General features: G+C 34.0%; 1 protein-coding gene and 1 pseudogene across 1 annotated transcript; both read right to left on the bottom strand.

Annotated features, from left to right (window-relative positions):
* Nucleotides 1-694: 694 nt before the first annotated feature.
* Nucleotides 695-4,176, bottom strand: LOC137725408 (beta-glucosidase 12-like). The gene is made up of 13 exons (XM_068464074.1): nucleotides 3,999-4,176; nucleotides 3,750-3,819; nucleotides 3,431-3,489; nucleotides 3,181-3,256; nucleotides 2,930-3,007; nucleotides 2,749-2,836; nucleotides 2,412-2,667; nucleotides 2,098-2,213; nucleotides 1,737-1,954; nucleotides 1,569-1,600; nucleotides 1,373-1,475; nucleotides 1,124-1,232; nucleotides 695-1,007 (listed from the first exon to the last, which is right to left on the bottom strand). The coding sequence occupies exons 1-13, from the start codon at nucleotides 4,167-4,169 to the stop codon at nucleotides 836-838; spliced, it is 1,548 nt and encodes a 515-aa protein (XP_068320175.1). The 5' UTR covers nucleotides 4,170-4,176; the 3' UTR covers nucleotides 695-835.
* Nucleotides 4,177-14,371: 10,195 nt separating this feature from the next.
* On the bottom strand, nucleotides 14,372-20,503 carry LOC137725409 (beta-glucosidase 12-like; annotated as a pseudogene).
* Between the last annotated feature and the right edge of the window lie 289 nt (nucleotides 20,504-20,792).

The following is a 20,792-nucleotide window of genomic DNA, read 5'->3' as shown; positions in this document are numbered from 1 at the left end:
GAGAAGAAGACGGGTGGGGTCTTGTAGCTACTTTCTCCTTCTCAGTCCACTTCCCTTCTCTTTCTTTTTTTTTTCTCTCTCTCTCTCTCTCTCTCTTTTCTATCTCTCTTCTTTCTCCCTCTAGAATTCCCTTTATTTTGCCCTTCCCAAAACCCTCACTCCCTCACTTCGCCTCAAGAATTCAATTCCCCCTTTTGATTTCGGGGTTTTGAGTTGAACAATTGGGTTTTTTGGGGTTTGGGGTGGAGTGGGGGGTTGCGGGGGAGGTGGGGGTGGGGTGGGTTAGGGTGGGGGGGGTTGGGGGTTGCAAGGAAGAGAGGGGTCTTGGGGAAGAACATGGGTTATGGGATTTTTTTTCTTTTTTTTTAAATTTTTTTTTAACTTTTCTTTAATTAATTCTTTTTAAATGAATGAAAAATTATTTTTTTGCCACGTGGAACAAAGTTGGCAGCTACGTGGCACAACTGTGGCAGCCACGACAACTCTTAACGGATCAATGGATGGAAAATGTAACGGAGGTACTATATTGAAATAAAATACTAGGTGAGGTATGAAAGTGAAATGCTGTGAAGATGTTGTATGCGATTGTAATAGACCCCAAACCTAAGGTGGTAAAGTGTAATTTACCCCGATAAATAAGTTATTCCTTTATAGGGAGAGCTTTTACTGTAGCATTCACAGCTGTTATAGCCTTTTATTGAATTATTGAATCTCAAAGAATACTTACATTATTGAAAGGAAACACAAATGTGGAAAGAATTGAAATACAAATACATAAACAGCAAAATTATCCACTTAAATGTTTATAATGAACAATGACTTTCTTTTAATTCGCTCAATTCTTCTTAAGCAAATTTTTGAACCAGTGTGCTGAGAGTTTTGGGTGTCTTTTCAACCCATCATTATAATCCACGTAGTTTAATCCAAATCGGACTGTGTATCCAGAAGCCCATTCAAAGTCGTCCAACAATGTCCATGGAAAGTATCCCTTCACTTTCGCACCATTTCTGCACACACATACACAAATGGTCAAATGGATTAGGTCAATATAATGATCAAATAACCATAACTTAAGAAGGCTAGGCAGCATATAGCCTTAATTAATTTGTTAATAACTACTTACTTGATCGCCGCTTGAAGGTAACACAGGTGACGGTAATGGTAGTCAATTCTACTGGTATCATGAAGAACCTCGTCAAGTGATAGTTTTGGATTATTCAACTCTGATACACCTACGTACATATTGTTGCACAAAAAAATAAATTTATTTTTTTCCTTCAAAAATTTAAAAAACGTGTAGTTTCATTTTACACCATTATAAATATGTGAAACTTTTGCGAATAATCAAGACTTAAAAGTATGTATTACATACCATTCTCAGTAATATAAATGAGTGGATCATTATATTTTTCCTTTGTGTAGAGCACAAGATCGTGAATTCCTTTTGGATATACATATAACCAATCTGAAGCAGCCTGCAACACCATTTCAAGATAATACGTAAATGTTGGGGGAAAAAACTAATCCTCCAAATGCAAATAGCTCAAAATGATAAATTTGATGTATACCTGTGGACCAATAAGTACTCCATTAAGCTCAGCTGACACAATATTTACAAACATTAGAATACAATTGGTGTAAATAGTAGAATATAATTAATATAATTCAGAAGTTAAACTTGGTCAAGAAGAACAAAGAACTTAAGCTATTCAAAGTAAGTTTTCCCTGGCACTCACTCGTAAGATCAGCTTGAGGATCTGTTACGTAGCTTGGCGGTTGTGAATTGTTCTTAGGTGCACTAGTTGCGTATCTAGCAGTATAATAATTTATTCCAAGAAAATCAAGCGATCCGTTTAGCAACTTGGATTGTTCTTTTGTGAATTTTGGCAATCTTTTTCCAACAATTGATCGCATGGTGTGTGGATAGTCACCAGTTGTTAATGGGTCCAAAAACCTACAAAACAAGAAAATTCCAAATATAAGACGAATTATAGCATTATATACAAAGAGTACTGCTAGCTAGGTAGTGTCAATGTTACAAGTCATAAGTAAACATGTAATTGGGTTTATATATAATTAATTTAATAATACACTTGCCATCCAAACATAAAATCCAAAGATCGTAAGGCAGCATCTTTGTCTTGCTTTGACTCCGAAGCAGGCTCAAACCAGTGTGACACCAATGTTATTCCTATCAAGCCTTTCTGAGATGCCTACGCAAAAATATGAATTTTGGTTGAATAAATAGGAGTTATAGAAAAAGATACAACCTTTAGATTATCTTACTACCGAGAGTATTCCCTCTTGTATTACAACTCAATAATAAGGATTAATATAGAATTCTCAATTAGGAGTTAATAATCTGACCCAAAAAAAGAAAAAAAAAAGAAAAAAAAAAACAGTTATTGAACCTGATATTTGTTCTTGTACAATTCTACAGCAGCTCCATGAGCAAGAAGAAGGTGGTGTGCCACCAAGTATGGTTCAATGGCTGAATCTCCACCGGTGCAGTTTAGGTTTTGCCAAGAAGAGCAGCGTCCCGGTGCATAACTCCCAAGAGCATAACCCATATTACAAAAAGTATGTGGCTCATTTAACGTGAACCAGTGCTTGACTCGATCACCAAATTCTTTATAACAAAGTTCTACATAGTCTTTAAAATGATCGCTATAGATACAAATTTATGTTACGTATATCAGTATGTATTTTATCAAATTATGAATGAGAAAATAAATTTTGTTCACTTACACAATACGAGGGCTTAAGAAACCACCATATTCATCTTCTAAAGCTTGGGGAACATCCCAATGAAAGAGTGTTACAAACGGCTTTAAACCTGTAATACATGATCAGTAAAATCAAATTAAAAGTCTGACAGAATGATGTTCTAAAAAATCATGTAATAATTGTTTAAGGTAGGATGATTAACCATTGCGTAGGAGTTCATTGATGAGATTGTTGTAATAATCAATTCCTTTCATGTTAATGCCACCACTTAACGTTCCATCTAATTAGAACAAAAATAACAAGAAAAAAAAAAAGGGTTACCCAGTAGATAACTCAATCACATTACTTTAGTTAAAAGTATATAAAAAGAATAATTTTCTTGTAGGAAAAATAATTCTTACGCACAATATTGACATTGGTCCCAACGAAATATGAGGATGTGGAGCAACTTACTTGGTAATAATCTGGACCATGAAATAGAGAATCTGTAAGCATCCAACTCCATATCCTTCATAATCCCCACATCTTCCTAGAATGACAAAAGTTTAAAATTAAATATTGAGGATCTCATTAAACATTGTCCTTTTTTTTTTCTTTTTTTTTTGTTTTTTTTTTTTTTTTTTTATAAAGGCTCCAATTTAATAGGTTAACATGTGCCCTTCAAGTATAAAGGGTTAAGAGACAAAGTTATGAGGTTCTAGACCTTATAGCGGTGATATTGATCTATAGCAACGTCTCCGTTACCGCCATCAGCGATTTTTTCTGCAGTTATTCAAAAACATAATGGTGAAATTCATATCATGTGCAAAGTACTTTATATGCGTGCACATTGATGAAGTATATACGTATATTGTACATATCACATGACCACGTACAATTGGTCTCACAATAAAGTGCATGGTTATTAGAGAGGTTGGAGTTTACTTGTCCTCACGAAGAAAAGAATGAGGTGCTATTTATACTCCTTTGAAATGAAGTAGCTAAAGTTTTCATATTAATTACCAATTGATTGAATCACAGACCTGGATGTTTGTGGGTGTAGGTATCCCATATGCTTGGTCCTCTTCCATCTTCTTTTACTGCACCTTCGTACTGAAATATACACACATGCATATACGTAAGAGTACTACTACACACGCACGGAAGATGTCAACATTATAATTCATGCATGGATGCTAACTGCATGTATAAAATACACCAAAAATATTGTAAATAATCCAGAAGATATATATATATATATATATATATATATATTACATATATATACTAACCTGGTAAGATGCAGAACCTGAGCCAAATATGAACCCTGGTTCAAAACTGCTGCGATTGACAAATTCGCATAGAACAGGTGGATCCGTATTAGTTCCTTTGCTATTTGTCAATGCAAAGCCAAAGAGTAGCAGCACACCAAAGAGCAAAGATCGTGAGTATTTCATTGCCATAACTTGGGAGTTTTGATATCGATCGAGATAATTAAGTTATCTCCTCCTGGAAGATTGCATGGGGTTTATATAGATAAAGGGAGGAAGGGATATGGTGTCTACGTACTAGCTCATGAGAATTGTAAAGGGTTAGAATTTGTCAACAAAATTGGCTTGGAAAGTCCTAGTTGAAAGACCAAGTCATGGTCCGTAGTTCAAAATAAAGCACATTTCAGGTGCCCAAAAGTTGCGTGCGTACATAGTAAAAGAATGGACAATCCTTGCGTTCCACCAATGAGGAATACACATATTCTACAAATTTTATATCGTTATGATTCAGTTTCTTAATATTTATTTGAAGATCATCGAAACAAAAAAAATTACTTGAATATGAGATCGTTTAGTCATTTAAATATATGAACCCAATCAACAGTATTAATACTAAGTAAAAGATTTATAATGAATTATTCATTTTATTGATATATTTGGATAACTAAACTGTCTTCAATTTGAATAGTTATTTGTATATATGATATTCAAATTAAGATTAAAAAATTAATAACTTATACTATATATATAAAAATACGTTATTTATACCAAAAAAATTATTCCTTGAGTTGAAATGTAAGATAATGTACACAATTGTTCGATCAATCTCATCTTAATTTGAAATGATCAAACCTTGAGTTAACATTGAGTTTTCGAGCAAAAGAAAACGTTAACTGCATTAGGAAACAAAGAGTCATTTATCTTCATTTTATATTATGTCTGTCCAACTGTTGAAGGCATAACTTTTAAAGTTGAATATGGTAGATTAGCTACAGAGAATTGTTCAAACAGTAGATAATTATTTGACCGAACAAAAGAGTAGAAATTTATGAACAAAATTCTTTACGTAAGTATAGAACCGATAAAGATGAAGAACTTAGTCTTGATCTTTTTCTTCTTGTGAGAGTTTTAATATTGAATTTGTAGACCCAGTGGTTTTGGAAATAACTAGGTTCTCAAGTTGGCTATTTTGCTCCTAAAGATTGAGAAGGGATACCATTGGGGTGGCTTTTAAGAAGGTTTGGACACCCTTCAAAGTATAGTAGTAACACATTCTTCTTGCTAGTACTAGAATGAGAATAGTAAAGGGTTAAAATTTGTAAACAAAATTGGCTTTGAAAGTCCTAGTTTAAATACCAAGTCATGGTCTGTAATTTAAAAGAAAGCACGTTTCTTGTACCCAAAAGTTGTGTATGTAAGTAAAAGAATGGATAATCCTTGCGTTCCACCTACGAGGAATGCACATATTCTACAAATTTTACATTATGATCGTTTAGTTTCTTAATCTTTATTTCAAGATCATCCAACCAAAAAGAATTATTTGAGTCTGAGATCGTTTAGTCATTTAAATATATGAACCCAATCGACAGTGTAGACAATAAGTAAAAGATTTATAACGTACTATTCATTTTATTGATACATTTGGATAACTAAACAGTCTTCAATTTGAATAGTTATTTGCACCTATGATATTCAAATTAAGATTAAGAAATTAATAACTTATACTACAGAATACATTATTTATAAAAAAAAAAATTATTCCTTGAGTTGAAAAGTAAGATAATGTGCACAACAGTTCGATCGATCTCATCTTAATTTGAAATGATCAATCCTTGAGTTTCCCTTGAGTTTTTCAGCAAAACAAAATGTTTTCTACATTTGGAAACAAAGAGTCATTTATCTGCATGTTTATATTATGTCTGTCCAACTGCTGAAGGGCATAACTTTTGAAGTTGAATATGGAGGATTAGCTATAGAGACTTATTCAAACAATAGAAAATTATTTGACCCAACAAAAAAGTAGTAATTTATGACCATAATTCTTTACGTAAGTACATAATCGATAAAGATGAAGAATTTAACCTTGATATTTTTCTTCTTGTTAGAGTTTTAATATTGGATCCGTAAACCCAGTGATTTTGTGAAATTGTCTTTCCACGCTAACTAAGAAGGCATTGAAATAGCTAGGTTCTCAAATTGGCAATTCTGCTCCTAAATATTGTGAAAGGATACCCATTGGGGTGGCTTCTTCCTGGTAGTACAAGAAATTGATTAGCAGTTTCAAGAGACTTGTTTTTTATTAGCTTACATCTATTTATTTTGATTTAATATTTGATTTAAAAATTTTCAATTATATATATTTTTATAATTCAAAAACACAAAAGTTTGACCCACCCCCCCCCTTCAAATTTTTCTAATTTTTTTCTTTATTTGAAATTTTGGGACTTACATTGAATTTTAATGTGTCTCACAACCTGAAGGAATTAGGAGGGGCACTTCATTTTTGGATATAGAATGAATAGGTTCAGGGGATCAGAGAATTAAGGATACCCACCAAAAAGACTAATCATATCCATAATGATGTGCCGGAAAGTAGAACATTTTTGTTACCCGACCAACCCTCAGGAGAAGCAAATACAACAGGTACACTAATCAGTAAGACTAATGAGGTAGCAATTAATGCAAAAACGGCCAATTGGAAAGCAATAGTCATGTTTCTATTCCTCCAATCTACCTACAAAAGAATTATACCATTTGATCCCTTTATCAGCCAAAAAATGGTATGCCTTATATACTACTTTTGGGCAACCCTCTCAACAACTAAGAGATCCATTCGAGGAACAAAGGGAGGATCCATACTTCAATTGAGATAATGAGAAATCATTTCACCTTTTTAGTTGGAACTTTAGGTGGTTCTCGAAAAAACATAGCGAAAAAAATTATTCCCAGAGTTGAGACTAAAATGAATGTATAAACCAATGCTTCCATAGATTCGATTGTGGTTTACAAGTATAGCTTCCATACCTGTTTATTTGGAATCGTCTCCCGGATAAATAAAGAACAAGAGTCAAAGAAAAGGCAGTGATTCAAATCAAGATTTATCTGGTAACCCATCTAAAAATCACAAAAAGAAAATAAAAATGAAAAGTAACAAGTAATAAAGCATATTGCATCAAACTACTTGTCTTCTTGTAGTTGGATCTCAAAGTTTTTGGAATGTTCCAAATTCCACTTGAGCATCTAAATCTGGATCAATACCAGCAAAAACATCTCAAAACAAGGTTCTAGCACCATGCCAAATGGAATTATTTTTTGTCCCATAATCCCCCACTACTATATATATCGTGAAACGTGACATCTGTTTGTATTTTTTTTTGCTCATTCGATTTTTTTTAAGCATAACAAAATATAGCGTATCTGTATTTTTTTTAAATATAAAATATTCTTCCTCTAAATATTCCTCAGCTCTAATTAATAGAATTCCTTTTATCCATTTCTTCCTCTTCATCGAAAGATATATCTTTCAATACAATAGTTATATGACAAGTGGATCTTTTTATAGGATAACCCCGTCCTCGAGCCAAGGGCTTTAAATTTTTCACAGTTGCGTGTTACAGTTAACCCCAACCACAAGGACCACTCTTGTGTTATAACTAATATAACTTAAAATTAAGTGAGCAATAAAATTAAAGAAGGGACCGACATTGAATTAAGAAAAATGACAGAAGAATTGTTATTTTATAGGTTAATAGGTTATTTATCATTGTCATATTCCCCAAAGTTTTTGTTTTGGACTGTTTAAATTGTTCGAGTTAACGTAGCTATGCTCTTGTCAGTTTTGGCTCATAATGTATGGATTTGAAGTGAAGAACGAGATTTACAAAAGTAAATGAGCACAATGGGGATTTGGCAAAGTAATCACGTCTAAATAGATAAAATTTACATTTAAGAGCTTTAGGAAAATTTGATATTTGTAGTTTCTACCGTACTTCATCACTCCCAAAACTTCCAATCCCAGGTCAACTCTGTACCTTCAAGGGCCCACTGAAGAGCTCATGTGGGGGCACCCCTGCTGAAGCCCACGAGTTCCTCCCCAATCAAGAGATTAATCACAACACGACACATGTCAACATCAAAATAAAGCTCCTAGAGTCCTAGATCAAACGTGGACAGGATCTGAAGACTTTCCTTATCTATAAAAGGAGGCCGTTCTCCTACAATTAATTTCTAATGCCATTATTGTACTTAAACTCGTCTTTAGAACTCACTAATAATGATTATGCTTAAACCTATCTATTGTGTAAACTCTTCACTATTAATAAGAACTCATCTACCCTCGTGGACGTAACCTAACTTAGGTTGAACCACATACTTCTAGTGTTAGCTTCCTTACCTCTATCTCTTTACATAGTATCCTCACTAGGTGATCGAAGCAACCTTGCGAATGTCACAAACTTGTCACTTTACGTTGTTCCAAAGTTTAATTGATTTTGTGTATCAACATTTGGCGTCGTTTGTGGAAACGACATTAATTCCTACTCTCACCAGCTTTGTCAGACTGGTTTCTATCATGCATGCACTTTCATTTAATAAGGTATCCCTCTCCAACATGGGGAGCGAAGGCAGCTACAACATGCAGAAAAACACCCCTTGCATGTTTAGCGTGAGGCAGCGAATGAATGAAAAGATCAAGCTTGCTCTTCAAACTAAAGTCGAAGAGGTTCGAACTCAGAATAAAATAAAAAAATGGCTATAAGGAATAAGATCCTTCAAGAACAGTATGAGAAGGTCTTCGAGATGTTTTGCGAGGCTATACAGACTCAATCTCAAGAGTCATCACCCTTGTGACTGCGGATCAACACATAGGTACCCACCAATGCAAAGTTTCACATGTCTTTAACACTGGCATTTTTAATGACAAGCGGCCTTATACCCAAGATGTTGATCAACACGAGACTTCCCTCAACCTAGCTGCTTCAAACTGAAGCAAGATAAGTGGAAGAAGACATCTCCTTGTAAAAGGAATGGAATGATCAAAAGCTGGTTATCGCGACTTTCAAGACCTCTTGAGGCATCGTCGAGAAAAACCTATCCACATATACTCAAGGATCATTGACCCAAGGGACATCAAAGGAATCATTCACTTACCACAACCAAGGTCAACTACTAACCTAAGGAAGAAACGAGAAGAACATGAATGCGTTTGAGACTCAAGGGACTTCCAACATGCATTTCCCGGAAGCCAGTGTGGTGAATAAAAAAAAAAAAAAAGCTATATACTCTTGACTAAACTTCCCAACTTCTAATAAATGATCAAAACTTACGAATGAGGGTTCCAATAGTGCCTGACTCCACTCAAGACCGCCATATCCTACAACTTCTCAAGGAAGTGAACAGACTAAAGGCTAAACCTCATGCCAAGGTACCTGATTAGAATCAGCCGAGGCCAGGCCCTCTAGCAAGAATGATTTTTGGCACACCTTTACAAGGAGAAATAAAATAGAAGCTTGGTTTGCTATCGTAAATTGGGAAGGAAGATCCAATCGAGCATATCCATCTCTTTGAATCCACCAAGGCATAATAATGAAGAACGATGTCTCATTTTCCCTTTCATTCTATTAGTGGAACCTCTATTTTGGTATTGTCGTCTTCAACCTGATACAATAGATTATTACACTACGCTTAAGAGACTTTTTGTGGTGCAACGCATCTTCTAGGCTAATTGCTTACACTTCGCTGAAGATTTGTACACCATTCGTCAGAAGTCAAACTAGTCATTGCATGAATATGCCCGTAGCTTCAACCACAAGTATTCTTTTTACGATGTGGTAGATTATAAAATAGCACTCAGGGCCTTCACAGTAGGTGTCAACATACACTTTTTCCCTTTGGCATGTGTTACAATGTGCCTCGCTAACTCGTTATTATTCTCACCCACTTGGTCATGCAGGAACTCACCTTCGTATCAGCAACCAGGTGATGAAAGGTACAAGTCATACTCTAATAAATAATTTCTTTCTTTTCGCAAATTACTACCCTTTCCACCAACTAGGTAATGAAGGAACTCACCTTCGTCCACTAACTAGGTGATGGAAAGTACAACGAGTACTCCACTCTTTTCACTAACCAGCTAATGAAGGGACTCACCTTGTATCACTAACCAGGTGAGGAAGGGTACTACTGTACTTTAATATTTAAATTTATCGTTCAACAGTAGCGACACTTTAATATCCCAACAAAGGCTTCTGTGCATGTGTAATACTTTGACAAGTCTGAAGCTTTATTAACCTAGAAAGCTACATATCGTATACAAAGGCTAAACTTTTACAAGACTATTCGACATCAAAATGTGAAGTGGTCACTTGGAAAACTCTTCAGTCCTCTTACATGTACTTCAAATATTTCTCTCTTCAATAATGCAAACACTACAACCCCAATGTGGGTTCTGAAGGCCACTATTGGGAGGTCAATAAATTTATATAGCTTCCAAAATGCTTTAAGCAACACATAGGCTTCAACTCTTCAATGGCTTAATTTGCACCATGCAGTATGAAACGCTATTAACATCTCCTTCAACTGCACCAGAAGGTCAAACATTGTAGCTTCGATAAATTAGTTGGGTTCCTATGGATATAGTTTGAAGGAAACTCATTTCTAGGTTTTCTAAAAGCCTCAGGCATTTTCTACTCCAACATTTAGAAGAACTTCGAAGTCGCAAGGTTCGATAAACTAGACAGCCACATTGACAACATGCAAGTATTATATCTTAGCTTTACTTACCAATGATGGTAAATCAAAACTTCGGTGGATAATGCACAATAGTGTCCAAGGAAAATCATATTGTGCCAATTATGTAACTCTTCAACAATGCAAGAATAACCCAACAAAAAAATTGCTTTCACACTCTTGATCAAGACCGTGTGAAGTAAAATCAATTTATATGTTTCCTCCGAACCTTCAATTACTACAACATCTGGTTTGCCTCACACACGTGGAAGCAAATCTATTTATGTCGTCACTCCTACATTTTGTTGTCTCTAGTTCAAAAAAAAGAGAGGGGGGGGGGGGGGGGGAAGGAGGCTAAAAATAAAAATTCGACATTAATTAAAAATTAATAGTAGTTTAAATAATTATTGATTATTAATTAAGCAATTAATTAATTATTTTATAACATATGGAGTGGTTGAAATTTGAAAAAACTTCTACCTTTCAAGCTAAGTGTCCACAGAAAAAAGTTTTAACCACTCAAGTGATGTGCCTAAAGGAAAAAGTTTCAAGCACTCAAGTTGTGTGCCCAAAGGAAAAAGTTTCAAGCACTTAAGCTATGTGCCCAAAGGAAAAAGCTTCATCCACTCAAGCTACGTGCCCAAAGGGAAAAACTTCAACCTCTCAAGTTATATACACAAATGAAAAAACTTCAACCAGATTTTCTTTTCTCAACAAAAAAAAAATTAAAAAAAAAAAGGATTTGGGCTTAAGAAAAAAAAATAGATATGTACTTGGCCTACATCCAAAAAAAAAGAGGAAAATTTTTTTAAAGTCTTTTTTCTTCAATGACTCGGGAAACAAAAGACACCTCCTTCGGTAATCCTCCTTGATTGGAGATTTGGGGGACACCCATTATATGGTAATGCACTTTAGTACTCGAAAGTTTCGTGAGTACTCAGCAACTTGGGTTTTGCAAGTCCCTAACCAAGAAGCTTTCCTCACTCGGGAACTAGGGGGAGCATTCTTTGTTTCATACTTCACCACCCCCAAAACTACTAAGCACCGGTCAACTTTATACCTTCAAGGACGCACTAAAGAGTTCATGTGGAGGTACCCTTGCCGAAGCACACGAGTTTCTCACCAATCAAGAGACCAATCACAACACAACATAGATCAACATAAAAATAAAACTCCTAGAGTCCCACATCAATCACGGACGGGAGCCGAAGGCTCTCATCAACTATACAAGGGGACCGTTCGCGTACAATTAATTCCTAATATCATTATTGTGCTTAAACTTGTGATTAGAACTCACTAATGATGATTATGCTTAAACTTATGTCTTGTGTAACATCTTCACTATTAATGAGGACTCCTCAACCCTCGTGGATATAACCCAATTTAAGGTGAACCACGTACATCTTTTGTTGCTTCCCTACCTATATCTCTTTACATATTATCCTCACTTGGTGACCAGAGCAACCTTGCAAAGGTTACAAACTTGACACTTTACATCGTTCCAAAGTCTCATTGATTTTGTCCATCAACATTTGTAAATAGTTTCTTACAAGCATTTGAGCCTGCAGCTGCTGTGAGTTTTGAAACTGTGTTAAACAGGTGGAATATATTAAAATCTAATAGCATCTTTATGTCTAACTAAGAATAAAAAATAGATGTTTGTAGTATATAGCAAAAGTTTTAAAACTCTTTAATTCTTCTTTCTAAGTAAATTTGGCAAATACATACAATCCAATCTTCGACCAATTCAAGCTTATACTTTTTCTTTTCTTCTATCAAATTTGTCATGTCACGCAAGGTCATATGCAAAGTCAGCTAATTGAAAACATTTGAGTTAGGTTGTGCAAAAAGTTGAGTTTGCTTTAATTGAAAAAATAATCACCAATACAATTGGGCAAGAAGGGGAAAGAGATAATCATGAGGAGCTGGAAATATTTTGACTTCAACAAGAAGATATTGACAAGGTTTTACATACATACCCGTAAGCTCCAAGTTGCAGTATCAACTCCAAAAAAAAAAAAAAAAAGATCTTCCCAAACAACAGTAGAGAAATAGTTTAGTCCATCTTAAACTTTTATTTGTGGCCTTGCTTATTATTGTACTTATTAACAATTGCTACCATATCGAGGCGAGTTTCTTTACAACAGGACCAATAAAAATGATAACTTATTACAATGTGGTATTTATAGTTGAACCCAAACAGGGACCATAACTGTTTATGACTATAAATAGGGTAAATTACATTTTACCACCTCAAGTTGAGGGTGTATTACAATCGCATACCACATCTTCAAAACATTTCACTTTCATACCTCATCTACTATTTTATTTCAATATAGTACCTTCGTTACATTTTTCATCTATTGATTCGTTAAGAGCTGACGTGGCTGCCACAGTTGTGCCACGTGGCTACCAAATTTGTGCCACATAGTAAATTTTTTTTATTCATTTAAAAATAATTAATTAAAGAAAATTTATTAAAAAAAAAATAAACCCATAACCCATCTTCTTCCCCGAGACCCCCCATTCCCTGCAACCCCAAACCCCTACCCCACCCCACCCCCACCTCCTCCGCAACCCCCCCCCCACCCCACCCCATCCCTACCTCATCCAATCGCCGCCTCCCCCGCAACTCCCCACCCTGTTCCACCGCAATATACCCCACCGAAAACCCTTAAAAAACCCAGCTGGGTATTTTGGAAACGAGAGTTGCAGAAGACACACAAAGGTGCCCCTACGGAGACAAGGAGAAAAAGACGGGTTTGGGTGGGGTGGGTGGTTGCGGGGGAGGTAGGGGTGGGGTGGGGTGGGGTGGGGGGGTTGAAGGGGAGTTGCGGATAGGGTGGGGTGGGGGTGTTTGCAGGGAAGGTGGGTGTGGGATGGGGTGAGACGGGATAGGGTGGGGTGGGGGTGTTCCAGGGAAGGTAGGGGTAGGTGGGATGAAGGGTTTAGGTTGCAGGGAAGAGGGTCTTGGGGAAGAACATGGGTTATGGGTTTTTTTTTTTTTTTTTTTTTTAACTTTTTTATAACTTTTCTTTAATTAATTCTTTTTAAATGAATAAAAAATTATTTTTTTTGCCACGTGGCACAAATTTGGCAGCCATGTGGTACAACTGTGGTAGCCACATCAGCTCTTAACGGATCAATGGATGGACAACGCAACGAAAGTACTATATTGAAATAAAATAGTAGGTAAGGTATGAAAGTGAAATGTTGCGAAGATGTTGTTAAAGTGTAATTTACCCCTATAAATAAGTTATTCCTTTATAGGGAGAAGTTTTACTGTAGCATTCACAGCTCTTATAGCTTTTTATTAAATTATTGAATCTCAAAGAATACTTACATTATTGAAAGGAAACACAAATGCAGAAGGAATTAAATACAAATACACAAACAGCAAAATTATCCACTTAAATGTTTATAATGAACAATAACTTTCTTTTAATTTCTTCAATTATTCTTAAGCAAATTTTTGAACCAATGGGCAGAGAATTTTGGGTGTCCTTTCAACCCATCATTATAATCCACGTAGTTTAATCCAAATCGGACGATGTATCCAAAAGCCCATACACAAATGTTCAAATGGATTAGGTCAATATAATGATTAAATAACCATAACTTAAGAAGCTTAGGCAGCATATAGCCTTAATTAATTTGTTAATAACTACTTACTTGATCGCCGCTTGAAGGTAACACAGGTGACGGTAATGGTAGTCAATTCTACTGGTATCATGAAGAGCCTCGTCAAGTGATAGTTTTGGATTATTCAACTCTGATACACCTACGTACATATTATTGCACAAAAAATTAAATTTATTTTTTCCCTCTAAAAATATAAAAAAACGTGTAGTTTCATTTTACACCATTATAAATATGTGAAACTTTTGCAAATAATCAAGGCTTACAAGTATGTATTACATACCATTCTCAGTAATATAAATGAGTGGATCATTATATTTTTCCTTTGTGTAGAGCACAAGATCGTGAATTCCTTTTGGATATACATATAACCAATCTGAAGCAACCTGCAACACCACTTCAAGATAATACGTAAATGTTGGGGAAAAAAACTAATCCTCCAAATGCAAATAGCCGAAAATGATAAATTTGATGTATACCTGTGGACCGATAAGTACTCCATTAAGCTCAGCTGACACAATATTTACAAACCTTAGAATACAATTGGTGTAAATATTAGAATATAATTAATATAATTCAGAAGTTAAACTTGGTCAAGAAGAACAAAGAACTTAAGGTATTCAAAGTAAGTTTCCTTTGGCACTCACTCGTAAGATCAGCTTGAGGATCTGTTACGTAGCTTGCCGGTTGTGAATTGTTCTTAGGTGTACTAGTTGCGTATCTAGCAATATAATAATTTATTCCAAGAAAATCAAGGGATCTGTTTAGCAACTTGGATTGTTCTTTTGTGAACTTTGGCAATCTTTTTCCAACAATTGATCGCATGGTGTGTGGATAGTCACCAGTTGTTAATGGGTCCAAAAACCTACCAAACATGAAAATTCCAAATATAAGCCTAATTATAGCATTATATACAAAGAGTATTGCTAGCTAGGTTGTGTCAATGTTACAAGTCATAAGTAAACATGTAATTGGGTTTATATATAATTTAATAAGACACTTGCCATCCAAACATAAAATCCAAAGATCGTAAGGCAGCATCTTTGTCTTGCTTTGACTCCGAAGCAGGCTCAAACCAGTGTGACACCAATGTTATTCCTATCAAGCCTTTCTGAGATGCCTACGCAAAAATATGAATTTTGGTTGAATAAATAGGAGTTATAGAAAAAGATACAACCTTTAGATTATCTTACTACCGAGAGTATTCCTTCTTGTATTACAACTCAATAATAATGATTCATATAGAATTCTCAATTAGGAGCCAATAATCTGACCCCCAAAAAAAAAAAAACAGTTATTGAACCTGATATCTATTCTTGTACAATTCTACAGCTGCTCCATGAGCAAGAAGAAGGTGGTGTGCCACCAAGTATGGTTCAATGGCTGAATCTCCACTGGTGCAGTTTAGGTTTTGCCAAGAAGAGTAGTGTCCCGATACATAACTCCCAAGAGCATAACCCGTATTACTAAAATTATGTCGCTCATTTACCGTGAACCAGTGCTTGACTCGATCACTAAATTCTTTATAACAAAGTTCTACATAGTCTTTAAAATGATCGATGTAGATACAAATTTATGTTATGTATATGAGTATGTATTTTATCAAATTATCAATGAGAAAATAAATTTTGTTCACTTACACAATACGAGGGTTTAAGAAACCACCATATTCATCTTCTAAAGCTTGGGGAACATCCCAATGAAAGAGTGTTGCAAATGGCTTTAAACCTCTAATACATGATCAGTAAAATCAAATTAAAAGTTTGATTGAATGATGTTCTAAAAAATCATGTAATAATTGTTTTAGGGAGGATGATTAACCATTGTGTAGGAGTTCATTGATGAGATTGTTGTAATAATCAATTCCTTTCATGTTAACGCCACCACTTAATCATTCACATTACTTTAGTTAAAAGTATATAAAGAGAATAAGTTTCTTGTAGGAAAAATAATTCTTATGCACAATATTGACATTGGTCCTAGGCCTGGCAAACGAGTCGTGTCTGTCGTGTTCGTGTAACACCTGTTATCTTAACGGCTTGTGTCGTGTCACACCCGTTATCTTAACGGGTCCTTAACAGGTCGGGTCACTTTACCCGTTGGGTAAAGTGACCCGATTCATTATGATCCGCTATGACCCGTTAAGAAAAATGTATTATTTTCTTAAATTTTCACATACCACACATTGCCACATAAATATTACTTCAAAACATTAAAACAAATTTGTCGTTTAAGTACTACTTCTATACTTGAAAATAAGAGCCTAATAAATAAACATCCATACACTACTAGTCTATTACAAAATATTAAATGTGCAAGAATATGCAAAATGAAAGAGTTTTTGTTTTCAAGGTTGTGAAGCCTTTCTCAAAAGTTTAAACCTTGCCAATGGAACTCAAAGCTTGCATATTATTCCTTTTACAAAATCCTCAATTTTCATCGATCATCATGACATAAGATTTTGTCGTATCCACTAGTGTAAATATTTTAAATTGAAGATCGAATTCATTCATTGTATTCATATAGGGTCAAAGAGTGTACCTGTAAAAACTCATCAAAATAGGAGTTAAAATAACCGTTAAATCATGATTTTTTGTTGATAACCGTTGAAAGTTTTGTCTCGTTACTTGATCTCTGAACGTTTATTTTTTGCGATTTTTGGCATGTGCGATCTTGAAGCATATACAAACAAGTTTGATGGTTGGATCGTTAAAATTATTTTCGTAGAATGTGTATCCCATCAAAATGATAGATTCACTAACATTTAGAGTTTCTTTATACTTTTATTAAGTATAACATAAGATTTTTTGGTATCCACTAGGGTAAATATTTTAAATTGAAGATCGAATTCATTCATTGTATTCATATAGGGTCAAGGAGTGTAGCTGTAAAAAGTCATCAAAATTAGAGTTAAAATAACCGTTAAATCGTGATTTTTCGTTGATAACCGTCGAAAAGTTTTGTCCCGTTACTTGATCTCTAAATGTTTGTTTTTTGCAATTTTTGGCGTATGCGATCTTGAAGTATATACAAACATGTTTGACGGTTGGATCATTGAAACTAGTTTCGTAGAATGTGTATCCCATCAAAACAATAGATTCACTAACACTGTAGAGTTTATTTATACTTTCATTAAGTATAACATAAGATTTTGCAGTATCCACTAGTGTAAATATTTTAATTGAAGATCGAGTTCATTCATTGTATTCATATAGGGTCAAGGAGTGTAGCTGTAAAAAATCATCAAAATCGGAGTTAAAATAACCGTTAAATCGTGATTTTTCATTGATAACCATCGAAAAGTTTTGTCCCTTTACTTGATCTCTGAATTTTTGTTTTTTGTGATTTTTAGTGTTTGTGATCTTGAAGCATATACAAACAATTTTGACGGTTAGATCATCAAAATTAATTTCGTAGGATGTGTATCCCATCAAAACGATAGATTTCCTAACACTTCACAGTTTATTCATACTTTTATTAAGTATAACATAAGATTTAGTAGTATCCACTAGTGTAAATATTTTAAATTGAAGATCGAGTTCATTTATTGTATTCATATAGGGTCAAGGCGTGTGGTTGTAAAAAATCATCAAAATCGGAGTTAAAATAACTGTTAAATCATGATTTTTCAATGATAACAGTCGAAAACATTTTTCCCGTTACTTGATCTCTGAATGTTTGTTTTTTGCAATTTTTGGCATATTTGATTTCGAAGTATATACAAACATGTTTGATGGTTGGATCATTGAAATTAATTTCATAGAATGCGTATCCCATCAAAACGATAGATTCACTAACGCTTAGAGTTTATTCATACTTTCATTAAGTATAACATAAGATTTTGTGGTATCCACTAGTATAAATATTTTAAATTGAAGATTGAGTTCATTCATTGTATTCGCATAGGGTCAAGGAGTGTACCTGTAAAAAAATCATCAAAATCGGAGTTAAAATAACAGTTAAATCGTGATTTTTTGTTGATAACCGTCGAAAAGTTTTCTCTCGTTACTTCATCTCAGAACGTTTGTTTTTTGCAATTTTTGGTGTATGCGATCTCGAAGTATATACAAACATGTTTGACGATTGGATCGTTGAAATAAGTTTCGTAGAATGCGTATCCCATCAAAATAATAGATTCACTAACACTTAAGAGTTTATTCATACTTTCATTAAGTATAACATAAGATTTTGTGGTATCCACTAGTGTAAATATTTTAAATTGAAGATCGAGTTGATTCAATGTATTCCTATAGGGTCAAGGAGTGTAGCTGTAAAAAATCATCAAAATCGGAGTTAAAATAACCATTAAATTGTGATTTTTCATTGATAATCGTCGAAAAGTTTTGTCCCGTTACTTGATCTCTGAATGTTTCTTTTTTGTAATTTTTGGCATATGAGATCTCGAAGTATATACAAACATGTTTGACAGCTGGATCGTTGAAACTAGTTTCGTAGAATGTGTATCCCATCAAAACAATTGATTCACTAACACTTAAGAGTTTGTTTATACTTTCATTAAGTATAACATAAGATTTTGTGGTATTCACTAGTGTAAATATGTTAAATTGAAGATCGAGTTCATTCATTGTATTCATATAGGGTTAAGGAGTGTAACTGTAAAAAATCATCAAAATCAGAGTTAAAATAACCGTTAAATCGTGATTTTTCTTTTTATAACTGTCGAAAAGTTTTGTCCCGTTACTTGATCTTAGAATGTTTATTTTTTGCAATTTTTGGTGTATGCGATCTCGAAGTATATACAAACATGTTTGACGGTCGGATCATTGAAACTAGTTTCGTAGAATGCGTATCCCATCAAAACAATAGATTCACTAACACTTAAAAGTTTATTTATACTTTCATTAAGTATAACATAAGATGTTGTGGTATCCACTAGTGTAAATATTTTAAATTGAAGATCATTGTATTCATATAGGGCCAAGGACTGTACTTGTAAAAAATCATCAAAATCGGAGTTAAAATAACCGTTAAATTGTGATTTTTTTTATAACCATCGAAAAGTTTTGTCTCGTTACTTGATCTCAGAATGGTTGTTTGTTTTCAATTTTTGGCGTATGCGATCTCGAAGTATATATAAACATGTTTGACGGTTGGATCATTGAAACTAGTTTCGTAGAATGCGTATCCTATCAAGTTCAATCTTGTGTGTGTATATAAATATATATATATATATTTATTAAGTAGATTTAAATCTATTTATTTTGTATGTATAATTGACCGGTACACGGAGTAGTACATCACGGGTCATTATAAAAATAGTGGGATATGTGTGATAAAAAGTTAATAACTTAAAAAAATAAAAATTCTCACCACTTTTATTAAAACACATGGTGTACTATTTGTGTTCCCGTTACAATGAAAATTTTCTCAAGAAAAAAAGGAGAGAGAGAGGTAAATGACGTACACGTGTTAGGAACACAGATGTTATCCTAACAATAACAAGTGCACACTTGAGAGACCACGGTGGAAAAACCCACCCTACTAGTCGCAAGCAAAATTGAAAATACCACTAGGTCCCATCTTTCCCTCTCGTTTTTGTTTCCTTTTCAGCTTTTCTTATAATTTTCATTTTTCCCTCCTTTTTTCTTCAAAAGGCGGCATGATGCATATTAATTATTATAGTTTTTAGGGGTATAAAATTTATTTTAAAATTTAATATATATATATATATATATATAATTACTATAGTTAATATTTTGGGGGTATAATTACTATAGTATATATAATTATTATAATTATTATAGTTAATTTAATATATTTATTTATTTATTTATTATAGATTTTAGGGGTATAAAATTTTTAAATTAATATATATAATTATTATAGTATTTTTGTAGGGTTATAAAATTATTAAATTAATATTCTGCTTATCATGTATCGTGTTACCCACGTGTATACCCGAAACAACTCGTTATCCTAACAGGTGCTTATCGGGTTACCCGATAACGACCCGATTTGTTATCGTGTCGACCCGAACACCTGTTAATTTCATGTCGTGTCGTGTCGGGTTATCGGATCGTGTCAGAAATTGTCAGGCCTAATTGGTCCCAACGAAATATGAGGATGTGGAACAACTTACTTGGTAATAATCTAGATCATGAATTAGAGAATCTGTAAGCATCCAACTCCATATCCTTCATAATCCCCACATCTTCCTAGAATGACAAAAGTTTAAAATTAAATATTGAGGATCTCATTATATATATATATATATATATATATACATACACACACATATATATATATATATATATATATATATATTGTCTTCTTTTTTTTTTTTTTTATAGAAAGGCTCCAATTTAATATGTTAACATGTGCCCTTCAAGTATAAAGAGTCAAGAGACAAAGTTATGAGGTTCTAGACCTTATAGCGGTGATATTGATTTATAGCAAGGTCTCCGTTACTACCATCAGTAATTGTTTCTG

This window comes from Pyrus communis, chromosome 2 (assembly GCF_963583255.1).
Source record: "Pyrus communis chromosome 2, drPyrComm1.1, whole genome shotgun sequence".
Lineage (NCBI taxonomy): Eukaryota > Viridiplantae > Streptophyta > Magnoliopsida > Rosales > Rosaceae > Pyrus > Pyrus communis.
This window is presented reverse-complemented; position numbering and strand designations above follow the sequence as displayed.